This window comes from Cydia splendana, chromosome 7, assembly GCF_910591565.1.
Source record: "Cydia splendana chromosome 7, ilCydSple1.2, whole genome shotgun sequence".
NCBI classification, from domain to species: Eukaryota; Metazoa; Arthropoda; class Insecta; order Lepidoptera; family Tortricidae; genus Cydia; species Cydia splendana.
In genome coordinates this window covers 16,349,303-16,371,429 of record NC_085966.1, presented here as the reverse complement: position 1 = coordinate 16,371,429, position 22,127 = coordinate 16,349,303, and the positions used below count along the sequence as shown (strand labels likewise).

General features: G+C 35.4%; 1 protein-coding gene across 1 annotated transcript in view; it reads left to right on the top strand.

The window, feature by feature from the left end:
* Positions 1–22,127, top strand: part of LOC134792383 (acid sphingomyelinase-like phosphodiesterase 3b) — an 88,113-nt gene that overhangs the window by 29,685 nt on the left and 36,301 nt on the right. The window contains exon 2 of the mRNA XM_063763670.1: positions 6,988–7,105. Coding sequence (XP_063619740.1) covers positions 7,036–7,105 — 70 coding nt within the window. The 5' untranslated portion in view covers positions 6,988–7,035. The remainder of the gene's footprint in view (positions 1–6,987; positions 7,106–22,127) is intronic.

Genomic DNA, 22,127 nt, shown 5'->3' with positions numbered 1-22,127 from the left:
TATAATGCTTGCTCCGTCTGTGATGAGCGTGATTGGTAGCAAGCTGTAATGCAGATTGATTGTCACAATACATTACTATTTTACAACTAGTCGTCATTAACAATTCCTTAATTAAAGCTTGTAGGAACACCGCTTCTCTACTCGCTTCGCTGAGTCAGAGTGATAACACAGTCGGAAAGAAATGAAACTTTTAATATAATTATTATAAAGTTACACTATAATATATCATACGGAAAAAATATTGTCGAGTGTGAGAAAGAAAACGAACACGACAGGCCTTGACATATATTTTCGAATTCAAATTATATGATGGCCAGCGTTACACTTTCAACAGAATGTAGTGCATAAGGGGGAAGGCATATTAAAATGGAAACAATCATATAGAGTTATTACTCTAGTCATTGACTAATTAATACTTTAAATAGGTACATTATTTATTTCACTGTTGCTTTGTCGCCTTGACATACTTGTAGCACGTGACGGTTATCGTATCTACAGCGATTTAATTATGTACTTATAAATAAACTAGCGGCGCGATTCGGGAAATGAATTAGAGATATATAGATATATAGTAAAGATATGTGACGTCACACGGGGAAGGTACCTTATGGCGGTTGGCGCTTACGCTATTATTAACGCCGCTCCAATATTATTGCGGCGCTATGCGACGTAAGATCCAGCCACCATAAGGTACCTTTTGCCGTGGAACGTCACATATCTTTACTATTTCATATCTAGTGAATCTCTAATTCATTTCCCGAATCGCGCCGTCGAGCGATCATAACAGTAACAGTCGTGCATAGGTGTGCCACTGCCGTTTAGACATTTTCACACTCTTATTCACTAATATCAAAGTCACTGCGCGTGACATTATTATTTATTATGATATCAAATTATTATATGTATCTGCAGTGACCATTTATCGTCATTACGGGCGCGGCGCTCATTTCCGTGGCATATATCACTGACGCGGTGATTCCCTTAAGGAAATAAAAGGGGTCGCTAAAAATAACCTCGTATGTCTTGAATAAAAATATCTATGTCATGCTGATGTTTCTTTGTGTACTTTATTTGACATGCCTGTTTGGTTCTGAATTTATTTTTGAGATCGTTGTTAATAATAAAATTGTTATTATTATTTTCATTTGAAATTTACTTTAACCTGGTAATCATGTGTCGTATCGCGTTGTTTTACATGTTGTTTCGTGTTCATGTTTTATAGTTCGTATTTTTAGCATTAGAAACAAGGTAAACAATTTTGATGTGTCTTTTAATTGAAAAACATGTTTTAAAAATAAGTCAATTAATTATGAATCTAACACGATCATTTAGTGTTAGATTCATAATTGTTACATATTGTCAAGATAGCTTACCTTCTTTCTAATGCTAAAAAAACGAACTATAGAGAGAGTGCAAAAATAAGTGCGCTACCAATGCATCAAATTGTCACTCTAGCACGATACTCTAACGTTTATTGAACATTTACAACGGAAATTGCCACAACAGTGCCTTGGAAAAATGTATAGGATGTTTTTTTAGGCGTAATTTATTAGGTACATGTTATATTACTGTAGGTATCAAAACTTGTTATACGAGTATGCCTGCATATATTTTAGACATGATTGCATTAAAGTAGTCAAGTTTTGGCAGTAATTAACTCAATGACATGATCAACTGTTAATTGGTTGCTATAGTGTAAATAACATTATTTGCGGTATTTGACGTCTGTCACTCACAACAGCAATACTACGTAAAATGTTTTGCACATCGAAATCACAAAGGAAAACAACTGCACTGCGAACGTTTACGTTCTACGTCTTTTTAGGGTTCCGTACCCAAAGGGTAAAACGGGACCCTATTACTAAGACTTCGCTGTCCGTCCGTCCGTCCGTCCGTCCGTCCGTCTGTCACCAGGCTGTATCTCACGAACCGTGATAGCTAGACAGTTGAAATTTTCACAGATGATGTATTTCTGTTGCCGCTATAACAACAAATACTAAAAACAGAATAAAATAAAGATTTAAATGGGGCTCCCGTACAACAAACGTGATTTTTGACCAAAGTTAAGCAACGTCGGGAGTGGTCAGTACTTGGATGGGTGACCGTTTTTTTTTTGCTTTTTTTTCGTTTTTTTTTTGCATTATGGTACGGAACCCTTCGTGCGCGAGTCCGACTCGCACTTGCCCGGTTTTTTTTTTTAATTTTAGGGTTGGCCGGACACCACCGTTATGAATCGGTAGTCGTCTAAGTAAATCGATATGAATTTTTCATTTTTCATTTAATAAAAATAAGGAAAAGGTGGATAATTAACTGTAAATATGGATATATTTATCGTCACTTAACAGACAACAAATTTACACAGAAATAACATAAATAAACTTTAAAATAGATCCCCAGTTAGTTTCAATTTTGACAATGGGTGCGACCTACTCGGTCGGTGTATTTAATACACCGACCGACCGGTAGCTTGCGGGAAAACCATATAATTCTAGCTTTATTTAAATCTCAAATAAAAATTCATTATACGTCACAATTCGATACCTCAGTCTACGTGCCATCCAATCGTAATCGCTTGCTGTGACAATCGATTTGCGTTAGTTACATCTCTATATACGTCAGTCATAATGTGTCAAATACCGCAAATAATGTTATTTACACTATAAGGCAGCCAAGACAAGGCAAGGCAGTAGGTTGAATAGAAGATCGGTTCCTTTTATATTTCTTGAACCTTAATAGGCTGTATTGAAGTTCAAATCCTCCGGCTTCGAAATTCAAATATCAAAATAGTATTCATTACTGCATAAGACATCACAGGTCAGATAATACTTGTTGCTAACTTCAAAGCCGGGTCGTGTGAATTAAACTGAGTTGCGAACTCGGTATATTCCCAGCCCAGCCCAGTTTTAGAAGCGCCTGTCACATGGTTTCATTCATATTTACCAAGCACATGCAAGCTTTGGACTCGACTCGATGAGTATAAAGGTGATGTTGGGATGTCAACTGCTAGATCTACTAACCGTAATATGCAACAACAATAAGTTACGGCTCTCCAGGTCACAATAAAGTTGACGTTCGGATGTTCATGGCAGCTGCATTACTGTTGTAGCTTCGTTGTTGCCGTCGCTGTATCTGTCGATTCCCTTAATAAAATGAGTTAAGGTCAGCGCCTCGTTGCTGCCGCCATTATGACGTTCACTCCTCATTTTATAATGGAAATTGACAGATACAAAGTAATACAGTAAAATTATACATTTTGCGTTTGCGTCAAATCCGGTAGTTCTGATTTTTTGCAGACTTGTTTATGATGTTGGCCCAATGAATAATCCAAGTTTGTGACCTCGAGCGCCGAACGCAACTTTGTCAAAAATCGAATAAACCGCAATTTTTTTTAGATTTGGGCGATTTTAACCCTAAAGTACTAGTTTTTGATAGTAACTTCCTAGGACGTTTTTAAAGTAGACTAAATTTGCTACAATAAGACACTAGAATTGTCTCTGTACATCTAATATTTTCCGAGATAAAGCCTTTCAAAATGTATAATTTTTTCGAACTTGTATTCGTAGGCTAAGTAAGTGCAGTGAGTATACACTTTTGTCATGTAATAACTACATCTATACCGGCGAATGGATTGGGTACTCCGAGGTCAAACTTTAACTGGTTTGTCTGACGAACGCTGGCCCGCGATAGGTAAGCGATAAGTACAACAAGCCTGCTATGTGTCATTTCCGTCGCTCCGCGTAGTTTGCATTCAATCTGGGCGTGACGACTGTTTGCTTCATTCACTACGTGGTAGGTGGCTTCCATATAACCTGTCACATGACAGGTAATGGATGAGTAACGCTACTGTGAAATATACGTGACTGAATTAAGTGTTGGTTGCAGACTGCAATGTACTGGCAGTCGCATATTTCGTTTATAATTTCATGCTATGCCAACCTTATGATTTTGACTAGGTATGTGGCGTTGTGGGTAACTGGATATGTTTGGATTGGTGGTGATCGATAAAACATCAATAACATCATCATGTACGTTCTGTTCTTCCTCTTCCTTTTCTTATTTTATTGCTTTCCCGATTGCATCCTAAAAGAGCCCGTGGATAGGGGCAACTTGGGGCAACAAAACAAATACCATAGATGCATATCTATTTATTTATATAGGTACCTATTTGTTTTATTGCGAAAGTAACTGTAATTTGACCATTGTACATCCAGCAACTTTCACTCTTGCCTTAAAGAGCCTAGATTGTACTATTTGTGTACGAGTGGAGTTACGGAAAAATGTTCGTTCTTGTCTACCCGAGTATGGAAAAAGTGTTTTGACCTCTGAAACTTAGGCCAACCAGTGGGAATCGAGTTCCGTAAACTCAGGTAACTAGTCCTATACTACAACTATGGTCCAGTTTTGAACGTTGGTTCTTAAAGAGCCTTTATGATTTGTACCTACTCGTTACGTTTATTTTGGAGCTTAGATACACTAATGCTTATTCTATATTATATACTCAACATAATTTGAAAAATACTTACTGAAACTTGAATTTGGACCATAGGTTGTAAGTTGTGGACTAAAGTTACCTGACTTTACGGTTCCATGGAAGTCCTTGGTACGTTTGATTTAAAAATACTAGAATATTTCACGACAGAGCACACAAAGCCAAAAACAGATAATAAGCCGAGTTGTAGCTTTCCAGAATGTTTGAAAATATTATGCGTACCGCAATGTACGTGTTGCCGCATTAGTGCGGATAACGTGATAATTGAGATTTGTGCTGCAAGCTATATAATGGCTCGTTAGTGTAATAAGGTTAACACGGATTAAGTTTATTTCAAACTGATAATGCTAGCAGGTGGATGAGAGAAGTAAATAAAGAGCGTTATCCTCCACAAATATTTCTCGGAAGCAGGGATAAGAAATATTTGTGATCTCTCTCTCTCTCTATGTCTCTCTCTTTCTTACACGTGTTCTGTGTCTGTTTATTAGTTTTAAGTTTTAGTTTTTAATTTTGGGTGCCCTGAAAACCAGCGCAGTGTCTTACAGACACTGCTTATGCTGAGCGGCATCCTATTTGGTGTATGTTTCTTTATTTAACTTTATGTTGTACCTAATGTATGTTTTATGCCAAATAAATATTTTCTTTTCTTTTCTTTTTCTTTCTTTTCTATGGAATTAAACTTAAATCCGCCTAATTATATATATCAAAACTATACTTAATCCAAACCATTTAAAACTTATTGTTTTGCGTTTTATAGCGGTTTTAGTCAATTTTTAAATATAAAATTTAGTTAATATTAACAGAAACGATGGATATCAGTACCTATCAAAGTATCGTATTAATTATAATTGTACATTCGATAGGAACGCATTTGAATTGAATGATTATGAATAAATCATTAATGTTCTCGAAAGTGAATACGTATTGACGGCAAATCAATAACGAACATGTTTAATTTTAACAAAATACATATAGGTACAAACTATTACGTGCCTTATTTATTTACTTTTCCGGTACGTCTGTGAAAACAAGTACTTACAAACTACGTATGATCAGTTGATCACCGTAACCGATAGAAAATTGCTAAAATCGCTGCCAAGTTCAGGAAAAATAAAAGGCAACATATATCTTAAAATACCTACCTAATAAAATTTCAGACAGTTATTTTTTTCCACCACATTCTTAGCAATATAGATAAATAGCCACAGTAGGTATCTATAAGGAGACGTCTTATTGGACGAGTAAACCTATTATGAACATTTTTTAATTCAAGCTCAAAATTCAAATTCAAAACCTTTACATTTATATTTGCTTGCGTAGGCAAAGACAGCCCACTAGCTCCTTGAAAATTAAATCTTGAAATGGCTAATTCTGGCATTTCGTCACTTGTTTTTGGCAGTGACTCGCTATTTTTGGGTTCTAAGTTAAACAACTCGTTGTAAAAGAATGTACTCTGTCTTTGCCTCTACTTTGAATATGAACAAAACGATTTTTTTAAGTAGACTCATTTGTAGGTGTTTTAATGACAAACGGACAAACGGTTAGACAGATTTTATCGTGAGTGTCATGAAAATTGTATTACATTTTCCTACGCGTAGATCAAATTACTGACAATTATTCGATGAAGTTTGACTTTTGTCGAGTCCGAAATACGAAACCACTCTATTAATGGCTTTTGATCCGTGTTGAATTATTTCAATTATAAATCTGGCTTTCAATATCAACTGTGCAATGATTTTTTAATTTTATTTTATTATGTGACATTTTGTGCCTTTCATTGTACGACGCGGTTAATGTTTATATTCTTCTTAAAGGGCAGTTGTTTGCCCTCTTCCAAATGAGTTTACCTCGGACAAGTGCTCAGTATAATTTATTTAATTTTATTGCCGCGTTGAGTTTCAAGCGGCAGTTTTAGAGCCGTATTTTCTGGGGCACATTCTCTCAACTACAGCCAGTAAAATATCGTTTTAGAACTTTTAAAACGTTACGAGTTTTACTCGTTGTATAAACATGCACTCATACTTGAAAGTTTAACGTGGTTTAAGTTTGGAATCAACTTTTTACCTTTAGATTTTTATACCTACTGCACGTGTAAGCTATCAAAAGCTTATTTAATTGTTTATATAAAGTGCGTTCAAGTTAAAATGAGTATATTTTAGAAATAGGTAAACAAATAGGCAGAATTTTATTTTTATAATTGAATTTTATATTACGGCCCGATTTGAACTTTAAGATACGTCAGTTAATAGATCTAGAAACGATATGGATTAGATATATCAGTGACAAATGTGACATTTCTTCAAAAAAAACGTCACACTGACACATCTAATCCATATCGTTTCTAGATCTATTAATTAACGTATCTTAACTTTAACTAAACTTAACTTAACTTTTTCTGTAACTTTAGATGGAATCGAGCAGTTAGCAACAATATTCTTTTGTTTGTGCCACACTATTATTTGTTGAACAAACATAGATACATTTTCTCAATTTCCCAGGTACTAATCGACGTGGCAGTGAAAATGCGAGTGACTTAGTGTCTCACCATGAAGACCGCGCACCTCGTGCTGACACTGACGTGTGTCATCTCTTTCACTTGCACGCATGCCAAAATAGGTGAGTGATCTTGTTTTAATTAATAATGATAGTGGTTCTGTGAGCTGTAGACCTCGCGAATCCCTATGGCCCGGCAATTCACCCGTCACCCGTTGACCACTAACGCTGTAAAGGGTTCGAATGTCGGGATGCAGTATGAATTCAATACCTATACTTACGCGATAGAATCCGTTTCAATAGTTATATTTTCTACATTTATATACTCGTATTTTTCTTTAATACAAGAAGCTTGGGAATATTTAACAAGGAGAATTTTCAATGAACAATATTATACAGATACCGATTAATTACTAGTATTTAGATTAGATGGCAACTCAAACTCAACGTCTAATTATCCTGCTTTAGACAGCCGAAGACATTGTTTGATCAATCTATCAAAGTCAATATTGACTTGGCTAAGCACTAAGACATATTGACTAGTAAGTTGTACAATTATTTTGTGAATCAATACAGAAATGCTTTGTGTTATCAAAAGCCAATATAACAATAAATATGTTGTGAAACACACACATAAGTAGCCAGGCATTTGCAGTCAAAAGTAACATGGCTAACAAATGCTTTAAAACTAAATTTCACTAAAAATAAGTTGTTTCTTAGTTTCTTACTGATCTGACCGGGAAAAAAGTTATTGGAGAGGGAAATGGAACTCGAAGAAATAAATAAAATATAGCAAAACCCACTGTATTGATGTAGCATTGATCTAGTTGAGAGAAGGTGCTATTTATTTGGTATTTCAAAATCTATATTAAGTAGGCCACCCATTTTTGAAGGTTCCGTGCCCAAAGGGTAAAAACGGGACCCTATTACAAAGACTCCGCTGTCCGTCTGTCTGTCTATCTGCCCGTCTCTCTGTCACCAGGCTGTATCTCATGAACCGTGATAGCTAGACAGTTGAAATTTTCACTGATGATGTATTTCTGTTATAACATGCCGCTATTTCAACAAATACTAAAAACAGAATATAATAAATATAAAGTGGGGCTCCCATACAATAAATGTATTTTTTTTGCACAATACGGAATCCTTCATGCGCGAGTGCGACTCGTACTTGGCCGGTTTTTTTGTTAGTTGTAACCTAAGTCCTTTCTCTGTCGGCTTTATGACGTCACAGTTACTACCCCCACCAATTTCGCCATTGAATGCACTGATACCGAGATGACATGAGCGAAAATCGATTTCTAGAAGATTTAGAGAAATTGCCAATACTATCTAGTGCAGCCTAATTTATAATGCAAAATACTGCTCTTGACTAGCGTAAACAATTATTTACCTAATCAATCAGCACTAAAGTTCAAATTAGCATGACACCTATTTAATATTGTATTAACATACGTATTGCCTGTGTAAGTAAACATGATAGATTTGAAGTGATCTCGTAAAATTAAGCCAACGGTTTCAAGGGTTCCGTGTTTGTGGTTTAAGTTACATGGCGGAGTAAATGTGAAATTGGATGTCAGTATTCAGTATGTACCAAATGTCTTTGTTCTGAGTACGTAGGTGTATTGGAGAGGAAAAGCACGCTCAACCTTTCACAATACCTGCATTTATATGAAATGTTGTATTAAATTTATATCTTTTTTCAATTATCAAAAAACCTTAAAGTCTCAGGACCCAGTTTTACTAAAAACGTACAAGTGTGCGCTTTGTCTTCTACATTTATATAAGTAAGTATGAAAGTATGTTACCTTAAAACCTGTTTTAAGTTAAAACACGTTGTCCCTAGTTAAAATCAGTTTTCCGTATCGCCACAGTGAAAACGCATTTTCACTAGTTAAAACTAGTTTCGCATAGTATCTCGGTGAAAACTAGTTTTAACTGAGATTTTTCAGTGAAAACAAGTTTTGACGAAACGATACATGCTTTTTTCTAGATTAACGTTATAAAATATATAAAGTCGGTTTGGTAACGGTCAACCTAACATGCTCCTCCTCGCTTCGCTCGTCGTCGCACCTCTTTTGACTCTGGCTGAAAACCGTGAAAACTAGTTTTAAAAATTGTAAACGCGTTTTCACTAGGGCGTTACGGAAAACTAGTTTTAACAAGGGAAAACGGATTCAAAATCAAATCAAAATCAAAATCGTCTTTATTGCAAGATTATGGTACATTTACAATAGTAAAGTAAAGTAAAGATGTTACAATGTTTATCAGAACACATAATCTACCCGTCAGAGCATGCAATAGGTTCATCTCCTTCATCTCTTCAGTACTGAATAATACCTATAATAATATCTAGCATTTTTACATTTAGATTAGAGGAACATTAATTATTACATGAGATCATTAAAATTATAATCAAAATATTCATTTAGATTATAAAAACTTGCTTTTATGAGTATGTTCTTTAATGTAGTTTTAAATGTTGTTCCTGACATCATTTTAATGTAGTTTGGCAAATGATTGTATATTTTAATACTAGTGTAATACATCCCTTTACGTACCATTGTCAACTTTGAGTCAGGAACTTGTAAGTTGAGTAAATACTTATTTCTAACAGGCCTGTTTGTTTGTTTAACATGAAATTCAGAGGCGTTGTTTTTGATAAAAATACAGCATTGCCAAATGTAAATACTAGTTAGGGTTAGTAAACCTTGGGTCTTGAATATATTCCGACATGAATCGTCGTCTCTCAATCCAAAAATAATTCTAACACATCTCTTTTGTAGGATGAAAGTTGATGAGGCATTTACAGAGTTTCCCCAGTAAATGATACCATAGTTTAGAATGCAATAGATATAACCATAGTATGCTAAAGTCGCAGTTTTTGTGGTTGATACATTTACAAGTACTTGCAGTCCATAACAGAATTTTCTTATTTTACTGTTAACCATCTCAATGTGTTGTTTCCAATTCAGATGACTATCAATTACGACGCCCAGAAATTTGTATGATGAAACTTCTTCAATTTGGGTACCTTCGTAATTAATATTCAGCTGAATTGGTTTAGCTTGTTGAGGTCTGAATTGGATATATTTAGTTTTAGAGAGATTTATTTTAAGATTAAGAGTTGAAAGCCAATGTATAATTATTTCTAGGGTCTTATTTATCGTTGCCTCGTGTTCAGATCTGCTTAGTCCCTTTCCCAATATCAATACAGAAGCGTCATCTGCATAAAGTGTGCTGAGATGCGGATTTATTCTAGAGAATTGATTAATATAAATGAGAAAAAACAGTGGTCCTAGGATGCTGCCTTGAGGTACTCCGATTTTATTGTTCAAAAACGTGGATAATTTTGACTGAAAACATTTTTCTCTTTTATCATAATATGTTATCTGGGTAGCTTGTACACGGTTCAGCAAATAAGACTTAATAAGTTTGTGCGCAATACCTCTTATGCCCACCTTCTCAAGTATGTTAAGTAATGTTTGGTAGTCTACACAATCAAATGCCTTAGACATATCTAGTAGGAGCACTACTGCAGGAGATTTTTCATCGATTTCGTTTCCCACGCCTTTCATTATTTTCATTAGAGCATGAGCAGTTGACAAATACTTCCTAAATCCACATTGAGCATCATCAATAATATTATTTTTGTTGAAAAAAGACATCAACTTCGTGTAAATAACTTTTTCAAAAATTTTGGAGAAGTTTGGTAGTAGAGCGATAGGGCGGTAATTTTTAGAATCTGTTGCGTCTCCCTGTTTAAAGACTGGAATTATTACTGCTTTTTTTAGACTATCGGGAAATATGCCATACTCGAGAGACAGGTTAATTATATATACTAAAGGTTTCAGAATATAAGGAGCGCTACGTTTTATAATTTGTATTGTAATTTGATCATGTCCCGTGCTGTTCTTGTTTTTCAGAGTACTAATGATTGTTCCTACTTCTTCTTCGGTTACAGGTGACAAGAATATAGATGAAGTTACATTTTCTGTTAAATGATTATAATTATTGCTATTAAAGTCAGCATCGAAATTCATTTGAACGTACATATCATTGAAGGCATTTGCGATTTCCGGTGGATCAGTAATTTTAAGGTTGTTGCATTTTATTTCCTCTATATTTTTGGGGTCTGTTTGATTATTAGTAATACTGTTTATGAGTGCCCAGGTTGCTTTACATTTGTTTTCGCTGCGGTGTATATATTTAATATTGCTGTTTCGTTTAGATCTATTAATTACTTTTTTCAATATAATTCTGTACATTTTATAGTATTCTTTTAAATTAGGGTTGTTTTTTTGTTTGTGTAAGTCAAGGTAAGTTTTTCTTTTATTTTTGCATGAAATAGATATCCCTTTTGTTTTCCACATATTAGAAACGCTTGGTTTAATCCTTAGTCTTACAGTAGGAAAACAAAGATTATAGTAAAGACTAAATTCATCTATAAAACTTTTATAAGCTACATTTGCATCTATAGTATTAAAAACTTCTTCATATTGTAGAATTGAAATGCATGATATAAATTTTATTATGTTTTCTTCACAGTAGTCTCTAACTAGTTTAAATTTTGCTTTATTGATATAGGTTTTCCTTTTACATTTTATATTAATTTTTTGCGCTGTGTGGTCAGAAAGTCCATTATTTATAATTTGGGTTTGACAGTTTTTTATATTTGTAATGAAATTATCAATACACGTCTGGGTACTTAATGTTATTCTTGTGGGATCCTTTATTTCAAAATGCAATTTATATATTTCTAACAGGTCCTGAAAATGTTTTCTTTTATTAGACGCTTTTAAAAGGTCTACATTAAAATCTCCGGCAACAATAATTTTTTTTACAGATTTTTTGTCCTTGTTAAATATTTTACAAAGTATCGTGTCTAATTTTTCTAAAAACGTTGTAAAGTTGCTACAGGGTGTTCTGTAAATACATATTATAATGTAATTCAAATCGGGAATTGAGATTCCACATGCTTCAAAGTGGTTTTCAACTGATATTTCATTGATCCAGTTTAATTTACTATATTTAAGATTATTCTTTACATATATTATAGAACCCCCTCTCTCTTTACATTTTCTAGAGAAGTGAGATGCCATAGTATAACCACCTATTTTTGTCAATTCAGCATCATCGCATTTAAGAAATGTTTCAGTAAAACACAATATATCTGGCTTTACATTGCTTTCTTCATTCATTATCTCCAATTCAGCTATTTTATTATTAATTTTTAATATGTTTTGATGCAAAATACAAAGAACATTGAGATTGTCATCAATGTCATTATTACATTTTTTTAAAGCTATTTGTGGCTGTTTTTTGGTATTAGGAACGAAAAAACTTATTACAACCTTTGTTTACTTCAGTTCGATTGCTTACATTTGTTATGGTTTCGTTCGATTCAGAGATATTACTGGGGCTTAGTTGGTTATTTTCCGCCACCCATTGTATGTTGTAATTTAAGTTTTCTAAAATGTTCCTCATACCAACATTATTCAGCCTTCCAGTATTCATTGAGAACATATCAAAGCTTACGTCTAGGTTCGAGTCATAAACATAAAAACATTCATTATGGTTGGGCAAGTCTTTAAATAGTAAATGGTTAAAACATTCGACTCTACTGTTGAATATCGGTTTGCCACGTATATATGTAGGGCACGCCACGACAAGATTAGTAAATGTAATACTTTTCGAAGCTTCTCTTAAGTATTTTATAAGTTCACCAATGTCATTTGAATGATGAAAGTCCTCTTCTCCTATTAGAACGATACAGTAGTCATCCATTGACATGCCATGTAGTTGACTCTGTATATTCTTGAATAGCTCTCTGATACTTCCACCTGAAGTGATATGATGGCAGAAAGAAAATCCTTTAAAGTAGTCGTTATTTCTTACAATATTTACAATTTTGTTCTTATTGTTGTTACTTAGCATAAGCAGTATTCTTGTTTGGACTGAGCCAAGACCGTAGTTATTAGGGCTTGAGTTAGCCAGGCTCTTGTCAACTGGTGGCGTGGAGGTTATCGTAGCAGCTCGACGTTTAGGTGTTAAGTTTTCAGGCATAGACAGAGTTTTTTCAGATAAACACTCAGAGGAGGCTTTGTTTACTGATTTGGTTTTTAATTTATTTTTCTTAGTTGGTGCCGAAATGACTGGTGAAATCGGTGTAGGTGTAACTTCATGTATAATATTCTCGTAAGCCTCATATTTTTTTCGTATCTCACTTATGTCTTTTTTTAAATCAAAGTTTTCAGTAATCAAGTTTTGTATTTTACGGTTCGCTTGCAGAAGTTGGTCTTTCAGGTTATTTACTTGCTTCTTAAGTTCTTCCATTTTTTGCATTTGTGTATCAGGGTTTCGTGATGCCTTTTCTTTTGCCTCGTTCTTGTGAATGACAGTACTATCAAGACAGTTAATTGAGGTCTCCAAACTGTTTTCGTCAGTAAAATATTGAAAAGAATTATACACAGGGATATTATACTTCCTTCGCGTTTCATTTTCAGACGTCGGTGGGATCTGCTCAGATTTATTTGGCGTAATGTCCATGTCAACTGTTGTCGAGGCTGGCTTGTTTGGCGTTAATGTAATGTCAGTTTGAGATATTATTGTATCGCTGATTGTAGTATCATCGGTGGTTGAGTTTGTCAGATTTGAATAATCTACAGGAGGCTCTTGTTGTTTCTTAACTGTTGTTGTCATTTTTGGGGGCCGTTGTAATAAGCGCGGCAGTTTAGATATGCCAGGTTTAGGTAGTGGAGTACATGATTGTTTTGGTTGGGGTCTTACACAGCATTTTCGGCATTTCCATCTTTTCTTGTCTTCCATAGTCATCAAAGTGTATCTTTTACTACCCACTCCAATACATTCCAAACAATCTAAACAGTACCTGATATCGCAAGAGGAGCAGTCGAGAGAACGTCTGCTCGAAATTCTTGTGTCACATTTTTCACATTTCGCAGGACCCATTTTCATAAGGATTAATTAAAATTCTAATATTATTCACTCAGTAGCTTACAATTCGTACAATTTAATGTTTGCGCCCTCTATCCTCTGTAATACTATTTTAAACACTTTGGAGTAGGTACACTGTACAAAGTTTTGGTCAAAGATTCACTATAGATACGGCATAGGGTTAACGACCTGAAGTAGTTTTTAAGCGGCAACTTTTAAGTCCAAATGTTCTGCTTAATTCACTTCAGTAAGAATGTCAAAATACACTAAAATTATAACTACACTGTACTTACAGACAATCCTGACCACTTATATGGTATTTAAATGCAATATTCACAAAATTTTGGCTGAGGTTCATTGACCCAGGTGTAGCGTCCTTTCGGCGGCAGTTATGTGATTCGAATTTTTACGATATTTACACTAATTCTGAGTATAAGTCCTTGTTTATGTAAATACGTAAGCACTGTTTTTGTTCAAATATTTACAAAGTTTTGGCTTAAGGTCATTGACCGTAGTAGGTAGCGTCCTTTCGGCGGCAGTTATGTAATTTGAATTTTTCCGATAATTACACTAATTGTGAGCATGAATCTTTGTTTATATATGTATGTAAACACTGTTTTTATTCACTGTAATGAGATCGGTACAATAATATGATAGTTATTACGTAAAAAGTCACAGATTCAAAGCTTCAAGTAAGGATACACTATTTGCACTCGCAGCGTCTTTGTATCACTACTGTTTTTTGAGATAACATTTACTGTTATCAATTACACTTTAGTCTATCATTTAAAACACTTTCTCGTCACTTTAATGTAAGTTTTACCATTTTTTACGAATTACATAATGCGCGCTTAATAGCGTGCGGCGACAGCAGCGCCACCACGGGTAATACCTATAAAACTACTATGCATACGGTTACTATGAGTAAGTTTTAATTTTTAGTTTCAAATATGGTCCTATCCAGCAAAGAGCATGAAACTTGACATTCACGCAACTTTCCATGTACCTACAAAGAAAAGAAGGTACAACCCTTTGTCAAGTGATTTTTGTTCGTCAATAGCAATAGCATATTATCTCTTCAAATAAGTGTAGGTATACCCATTACTTAAAGCACGTGAAACCGTACGAATATCTCGTTTCAAAGTTAGTTTACGTAATAGAGTTCCTTGTGTGTGAATGATTTGTTAGAATCGTTTTACCTTTGCCCTTTGTGGGTCGGGTATCTGACGTATTTATCATTCTGACTGAGGGCTGGGGTGATGCCTATTGTACTGTCTAGGGCGCTGCTACATGGTTGCGTGTAGTGTTGTATCCTTCCTAGTTATGTTCTTTAGGAATACGATAGGAATGTTCCGTTATATTCCCGTAATATTCCTGAAGTAAAAAAAATGGAGAATCATTCGATATGTCGTGGTCGTCTAGATCTTTGATTTTGTACATTACATGAAATGCCATCTTAGAATTAGTTCACTTCATGATATGGTTTTTATCTGACTTTTTCATGATGTGGCCAACCGATCAAATCATGAAATGATTGCCACATCATGAAATTATCAGTTCTAAGATCTAACCACGACAGACACATGAGCACTCTTACAAATATTTGGTAAAGACAAACTTTATTTTTTCCTTCAATCGTTTGCATCCATGACTCACATGACTGTAACTATGTTAGAGAAGAGTCGTGAAATGTAGGGGAACCCATTACATTCTACGACTCTTCTTTTTCCGCACAGACCCTATCTTTGTATTGAATGTTTACTTGTTTAGATAATGTTTACCGAAATTTTCACGGAAAGTGGATTACTCTACTCTAAAGCCCGCTCCAGACTCGTGCGCGAACGCGAGTGTGGAGTCAAGATCGCAGATCAGCGAAATAGACTCCACACTCACGTTCGCGGCTTCGCGCCGCGATTCGCGCACGAGTGAGGAGCGGGCTTAACGGATACCTCTAGTTGCGACGACATACCACAACACAATACAAGATAGTCGCAAGTCCTCCTACATCCTCGTTCACATGCGCTGTCCCTTGGATTAATCAAATCCAACGGTTGATAGTCGGGTTAGATAAACAGACATTCGATATTCAAATTAAGATGGATAGATCAATTGCTTGGTACAATTTCCGGGAAGACAATGGTATTTGTCGTTTGTTCCGACAAACGGAGCTCCTCGTCGGATAACTTGTGTTAGAAGCTGTCACGATCTTGGAGTGACGGGTAGTTGCAATGAATTTCTAACCATTCCTAACGATAAAAATGCGATCATCTTAGGCCTACATATGTCTTGGAGTTGTGAGACTAGAATCAGGCCAAGCTAACTCTGCAGCGATTTTGATAGCACAGAATGTGCAAGTTTTATTTTAAACGGCATAATTAGATAGAAGTTTAGTTTTAGTTTCATAGTAGCTTGGTCTGAAGCATCAGGAAAGAAGGTACCTAATAAATAAATATTCTGGGATAATCTTACACAAATTAACTTGTTCGAGAGTAAGTTCAATAAGGTTTATAAACATTATCTACACATATAATAAAACAAAGTCCCCGCCTTGTCTGTCTGTCTGTATGCTCGCAATGAACGGAAAACTACTGAACGGATTTTCATGCGGTTTTCACCTATCAACAGAAATTGGATTTTTCTTCCATGCTAGGAGGGATCAAAGTGGCACTTTTCTGTTCAACGACATTTCATTGCCAGTATAAAATATTAATATAATTAACTATGAACATCGTATGTACAGCCTGGCAAAAAAGAATAGAAATTAAAAAGTGGCTACACTGTAGTGTCAACACTAAAGGCCGTAACACACTATCGTACCGCACCGCAACCTTGGTGTGTCGCACCCATAAGTGAGAGCGAGAAAGAGTTATCTGTTTCTCGCTCTCACTTATGTGTGCGACGCACCAAGGTCGCGGTGCGGTGCGATAGTGTGTTAACACTTTAAGATTTTTTTATTTTCCTCATAGTTGATGTGAAAAGCGGTATGTGTCACACGGTATCAAAATTATTTCTTCTTGGGCGTTAACACTTGAATCCCTCATTACGCTCAGGATACTACTTTAGAATCCATCGCTTCATTCAGGATTCAATGTACGCCCTTGACGGAAATGTATCATTTTGATCCCTTGTAACACAAACTACTAAAGGTTTACCCGTGCGAAGACAAGAGAAAGAGAGAAGACAAGTAAGAGCAAGTTTGTAATATAATGTGAGTCGTACTCGTCGTAGTCGGTATTAACTAACTACGCGTAAAATATTCATAGTAAAAACAACCACTCTGCTTTCTCATATTAATCATCATGCTGTCATAAAAGGCGACAACGTTCGTATAGAATACATAGTTAGTAGGTATATATGTATATTTCGTCCTTGAGGGACAAACATTGAATACCTACATTAAGGATTTCAGACATGTCAGGCTGTTTCATATAATAAACTCGTAGTTCGCCCCGAACCGAGAACTCGTGGTTTGCCAAAAACTATAGAGTAGATTCAGACATCTATTTTAGAAAATAAATGTGGGCGCACTTTATCCAATATTGATCTTAGTTTTGTATTAAGTCCTATTATGGGTTATGCGTCTGCATCGGCGGCCAGCCGAAGTCAACTATAGGCGGTATTTCACCTGTCCAATTTCTTTATTCAATGTCATTGCGTCTCACTCCCCCATTAATCAAAATGAGAGACGCAGTACACATTGGACAAAGATATTGGACAGTTGAAATACCACCCTAAGGCGCGATTGCTGCTTTCAAAACTACCCGTTTTGTAATAAGCTTAATGTAATGTATCGAAGCTCGTGCGTAAGCTTAATAATTATAATAGGCCTCAATTGCCGTGGTTGATAATGACACAAGTTTCCTAAAGTTACAGTTTAGTTCAAGCTGCTTTGTTTCTAGTATTACACAATCAGAATCGGCTTTCGCTCACCAGCATCTGTTTGCTTTGTTTATGTTAACGGCAAAGGTACCTGTGATTTCCTAACGGTACCCCCTATAAACAATCAGCTTTATGTTACACATGCGACAAGTTTATCCGTCCGTTGATGCAAAGCAAAATAACACCTAACGTAAACTGAGAAAGACTAATGAAGCGGCAACCTTAATCAGGTTGTGAACAACGTTATGTGTGCACGTGGACAAATTTGGATGCCACGTTGATTCATGTTAACTGCTACAATTTGTGCGGGGGTCGGCCGTATTTAATCGCAAATATAACTTGGTGGCATATAACTCGATGAAATGTGAAGGTCAGCGGTGGGTAACATTTTTCCCGTAGTTATGTTACCGAACCGTATTATGGAGCAAATTCCTGTCGCGTTCTCTGTGGCTTCAGACCAAGGAATACCTACAAAACAATAAGCGAGAATCAGGGTTGCCTATACGAGGCCGTGACCGCATCAATATTTATTGGTAATAGTTTACGAAAATATTTATGGTAAGTACTAAGTAAGAAAATCAGCTGAAGAAAATAAGAAGGTGAAACATTAACTGCCCAGCATAGGTAGGTACTAGAACTGTGGAATATTGATATCACGGTTTTAACTATATTAACACCTTCACCCCTGAGCTACGGGCGTATCGCTACGTTCGATAACATGGGTTTCCTGGTATGTAGCGGAAATGCTTCGTAGAGGTAAAACGAAAACGTGTCGTGATTAGCGCTGAATGAGTTAACAGAGTTAGGTGAGGCGATTAATGAGGAATTAAATTGGTACAAATATTCTAATAGTTGAATTTTATAACATTTTAATTTTAATACAAAATTGTGTTATTTTAACATTTATCTATCGAAACGATATAACAACGGGGCCTACTCTGTGCTTTGTAGCGAACCATTTTACTTAGGTATTTACTTTATTAAAATTAACAAATTTTATTTCAAGGGCCAAGAAAGATTCAAATTGAACGTTTATTTAACAAATCCAAAGCCTTTAAATATAAGCACAACAAATAAACAAGCCTCAGTCAAGAAAGAAAGAAAGAAATTCAATATTATACTAAGCGTACCTACCTAATCGACTAGGTAGGTACAAAAAGTAACTCTTTGAGATGTACCTAATGACACTGTAGGTACGAAGTTCACGATCCATATTTGGACTGTAATACCCACCGTTAACCGAGGGCGAGACTGAACTAGAGACCCGTAACAAATGCGAAATGACACATATAGTTGGGCTCACAGCTGCATTAAACTGAGAAGGCTTGAATTTTAACTTTAATCATACTAATGATTTATTCACTGAATAGGGCACTGGGGCACCATGAATGACGAAGGGCGTGTGTTGAATCCCTTTTCTCCAAATAGTAAACAAAAACATGTTTACCATATGCGTCTTTATAATTATATATTGTAGTTAAGTATATCTGTAGTCCAATTCCACATTTTTTTTGGACGGTTATTGATATTTGATGGTTAAACTTTGATATTGCGAATCGTTGATTAAGTAATTCAACTTTTTTTATAAAAACTTGATTTGCTTGCCGGGTAAATAAATTTTGCTGGGCAATTGGTTTTTGAGACCAATCCAAATACATATAAAATAATTTCACTACAGTTTGATGTAAAATTGTGCAAGACAATGTAAAGTTACCGCAAAACAAACAAAATCTTATCTAAACCACATAAAAACCGAAAACAAAATCTGGCGAACAAACTAAACAAGTTCGGAGCCAAAATTGCAATCTTCGTGAAATACCTCACTTGCAATATTCCGTGCTGATACCACCCTTTGAAAGTGGGGCAACGGGGAAGGAGAACACATAAATCAGGCCGTGGCGGGTGATTTTAAATAAACGTTCTAAACTACATTAAATTTTATCGTACGCTTAACAGTAACACACGCCGTTTACCTTTATAACGGCAATGAAACTGGATAGTATATATTGATTGCGGTTATTTATGGGTATGTTTATTGGCTTCATTTTTATAACAAATATGGATCTCTAGTTTTACCAACCTGTGGAACTGAAAGGAATTAGTTATGATTTTATATGCGAATAAGTAAATCAATCGTGAACCGCTACGTCATCTGACAAACTGCATCGCTCTCTCAAATATTAAATATATAGGCTTCAAATAACGGTACAGAAGCTTAATAGGTTTGTGTTGTGTGTTCCATCGTCGATCATAATGAATGAGGTATTATTTTGGTGAATAATGTACATAATACACAGGTATTCGATTCTTTCTTGCTGCCCGCGCGACAGTGACTACAGTCGTAGCGCTACGTCTCGCATCGTAGCCAGTAAACATGGGTTTTCCGATATGTATTGAAAATGATTCATAGAGATGAAAATGTCGTGGTTGGCGCTGAAAGGTTTTTTCTGCGCCTTTTTATAAAAGCTTGTGTAATAAAAAAGTTGCCGTCGTCAAGTTATAGCTTTACTTGGTTATATATGCTATTGTGTTACGTAGGTACCACCAAAATACAGAAAACACAGTGATATAGGGACAATGAAACATTTGTAGGTACATTTATAAAATATCAGATTACCCTACTCTGCCGTTTCTGCTATCAAATTTACGATCTAATTTCGGATTACATTGTGTAAAAATATCGTCTTGTTCACACACAACACAGCACACGCTAGATAATTTAGGCTGCTAATCACAGGCTACCTCTTTGTTGAGGGCGCGAGTTGATTGATGATCAACTCGCGCCTACACGATTACAATTTATACGTGCGTGAGTTAAGCTGGGTATACACGTGTACACGTGCCGGCGAAACCACTTCGTTATGCGAATTGTTGTGAAATTAACTCATATTCGAACAAACGTATCAGTCTACGTAACTTCAAAATCCACTTCATTTGTTACCTTACGTGAATTCTTGTGAAATTATCTTATATAAAAAAAAGTGGTTTCACGAAATTTTTGAAATATGGTATATGCGCGAGAAGTCATTTCTTACGAAAAATGTATTTGACCCAGTTGGCAGATAAAGGGTACCATGTTGTTGGTTGAATAGAATAGAATAGAATAGAATATCGTTTATTGCACCATGGTAAAAACAAGTTGTTACAAAATAATAGTATCTCATGGACCCTAATAGGGTATGGCAAACATTTCCTTAATATAAGTAGGTACATATTAAGAACACATAAAAACTACAAACTAGCTTTATAATTTTAGGAGATCAAAACTTACTTATTTACTATTAACTAAATTATTTAACAAAACTGTCAGTGAGAAAATCAGTTACTGAATAATATGCTTTTTCAGCAAGCAAGCAACGATTTCAACTTCTTTGTATACGAAGTGTCACTTTCCTCTGATTTTAAATAATTTGGGAGGTGATTATAATATTTTACTGCCGCATGATGAGGGCTTTTGCGGTATATTTCTAATTTTGGCTGGGGTAATTCAAGTTTGTATTTTTGTCTTTTATTCTGTATCTCTTTGAACAAATGTATGTTTTTTCTTACATATATGCATAGCTCTAAGATGTAAAGGCATGGAAGAGTGAGTATGCCGTGTTTGATGAAATAAGGTTTGCAGCTATCCCAATTTCGGATTCCGACTAGCACACGAACGCATTTTTTTTGCATGACAAACAAGTCATGCACATCTGTGCTGTTTCCCCATGTTAAAATTCCATATCTGAACCATGAATTAGCGAAGGCATAGTAGGCGGCTAGTGCAGTACTGAAGTTAGTGGTTTTGCGAAGCGTAAAGAGTCCATACAAAAACTGTGATATCTTGGTTTTAGTGTTTGATATATGTTGTCGAATAGGGCGATTCCTATTGAATCCTTATGGCAGTAAAATCTCATTGAGATCTTACAATAAGTTAAGTTTTGTTACACAAACACAGGCAGCGGCTTTCGAAGTTTAAAATATTACCATGAATTGATGTTAATTTAACCTATTATTTATTTCCTTCCTTTCGTTCCTAACGTTGGAGTATGAAAGGTGTTGACGGTGTACCAACTTGACGGTGTTGCCATGCATGTTTTTTTACCGAGATCCGTAACAAATAATGCAAGCCCATTACTTAATGAGTACCTAGTTGATGCTTGTACACATTTTAACAAAAGTACCTACAGTCGTAAATAAAAGCTTATAGTTATTCTAGGTTTAAAATATTTACACATTGTTTAGAAATTGCTTTAAACACGTATGCACACAGCTTTACACTGTTGGTTGTTACGTATATCAGACTGCCTGGCTTTGGACGTTTAAATTAGGG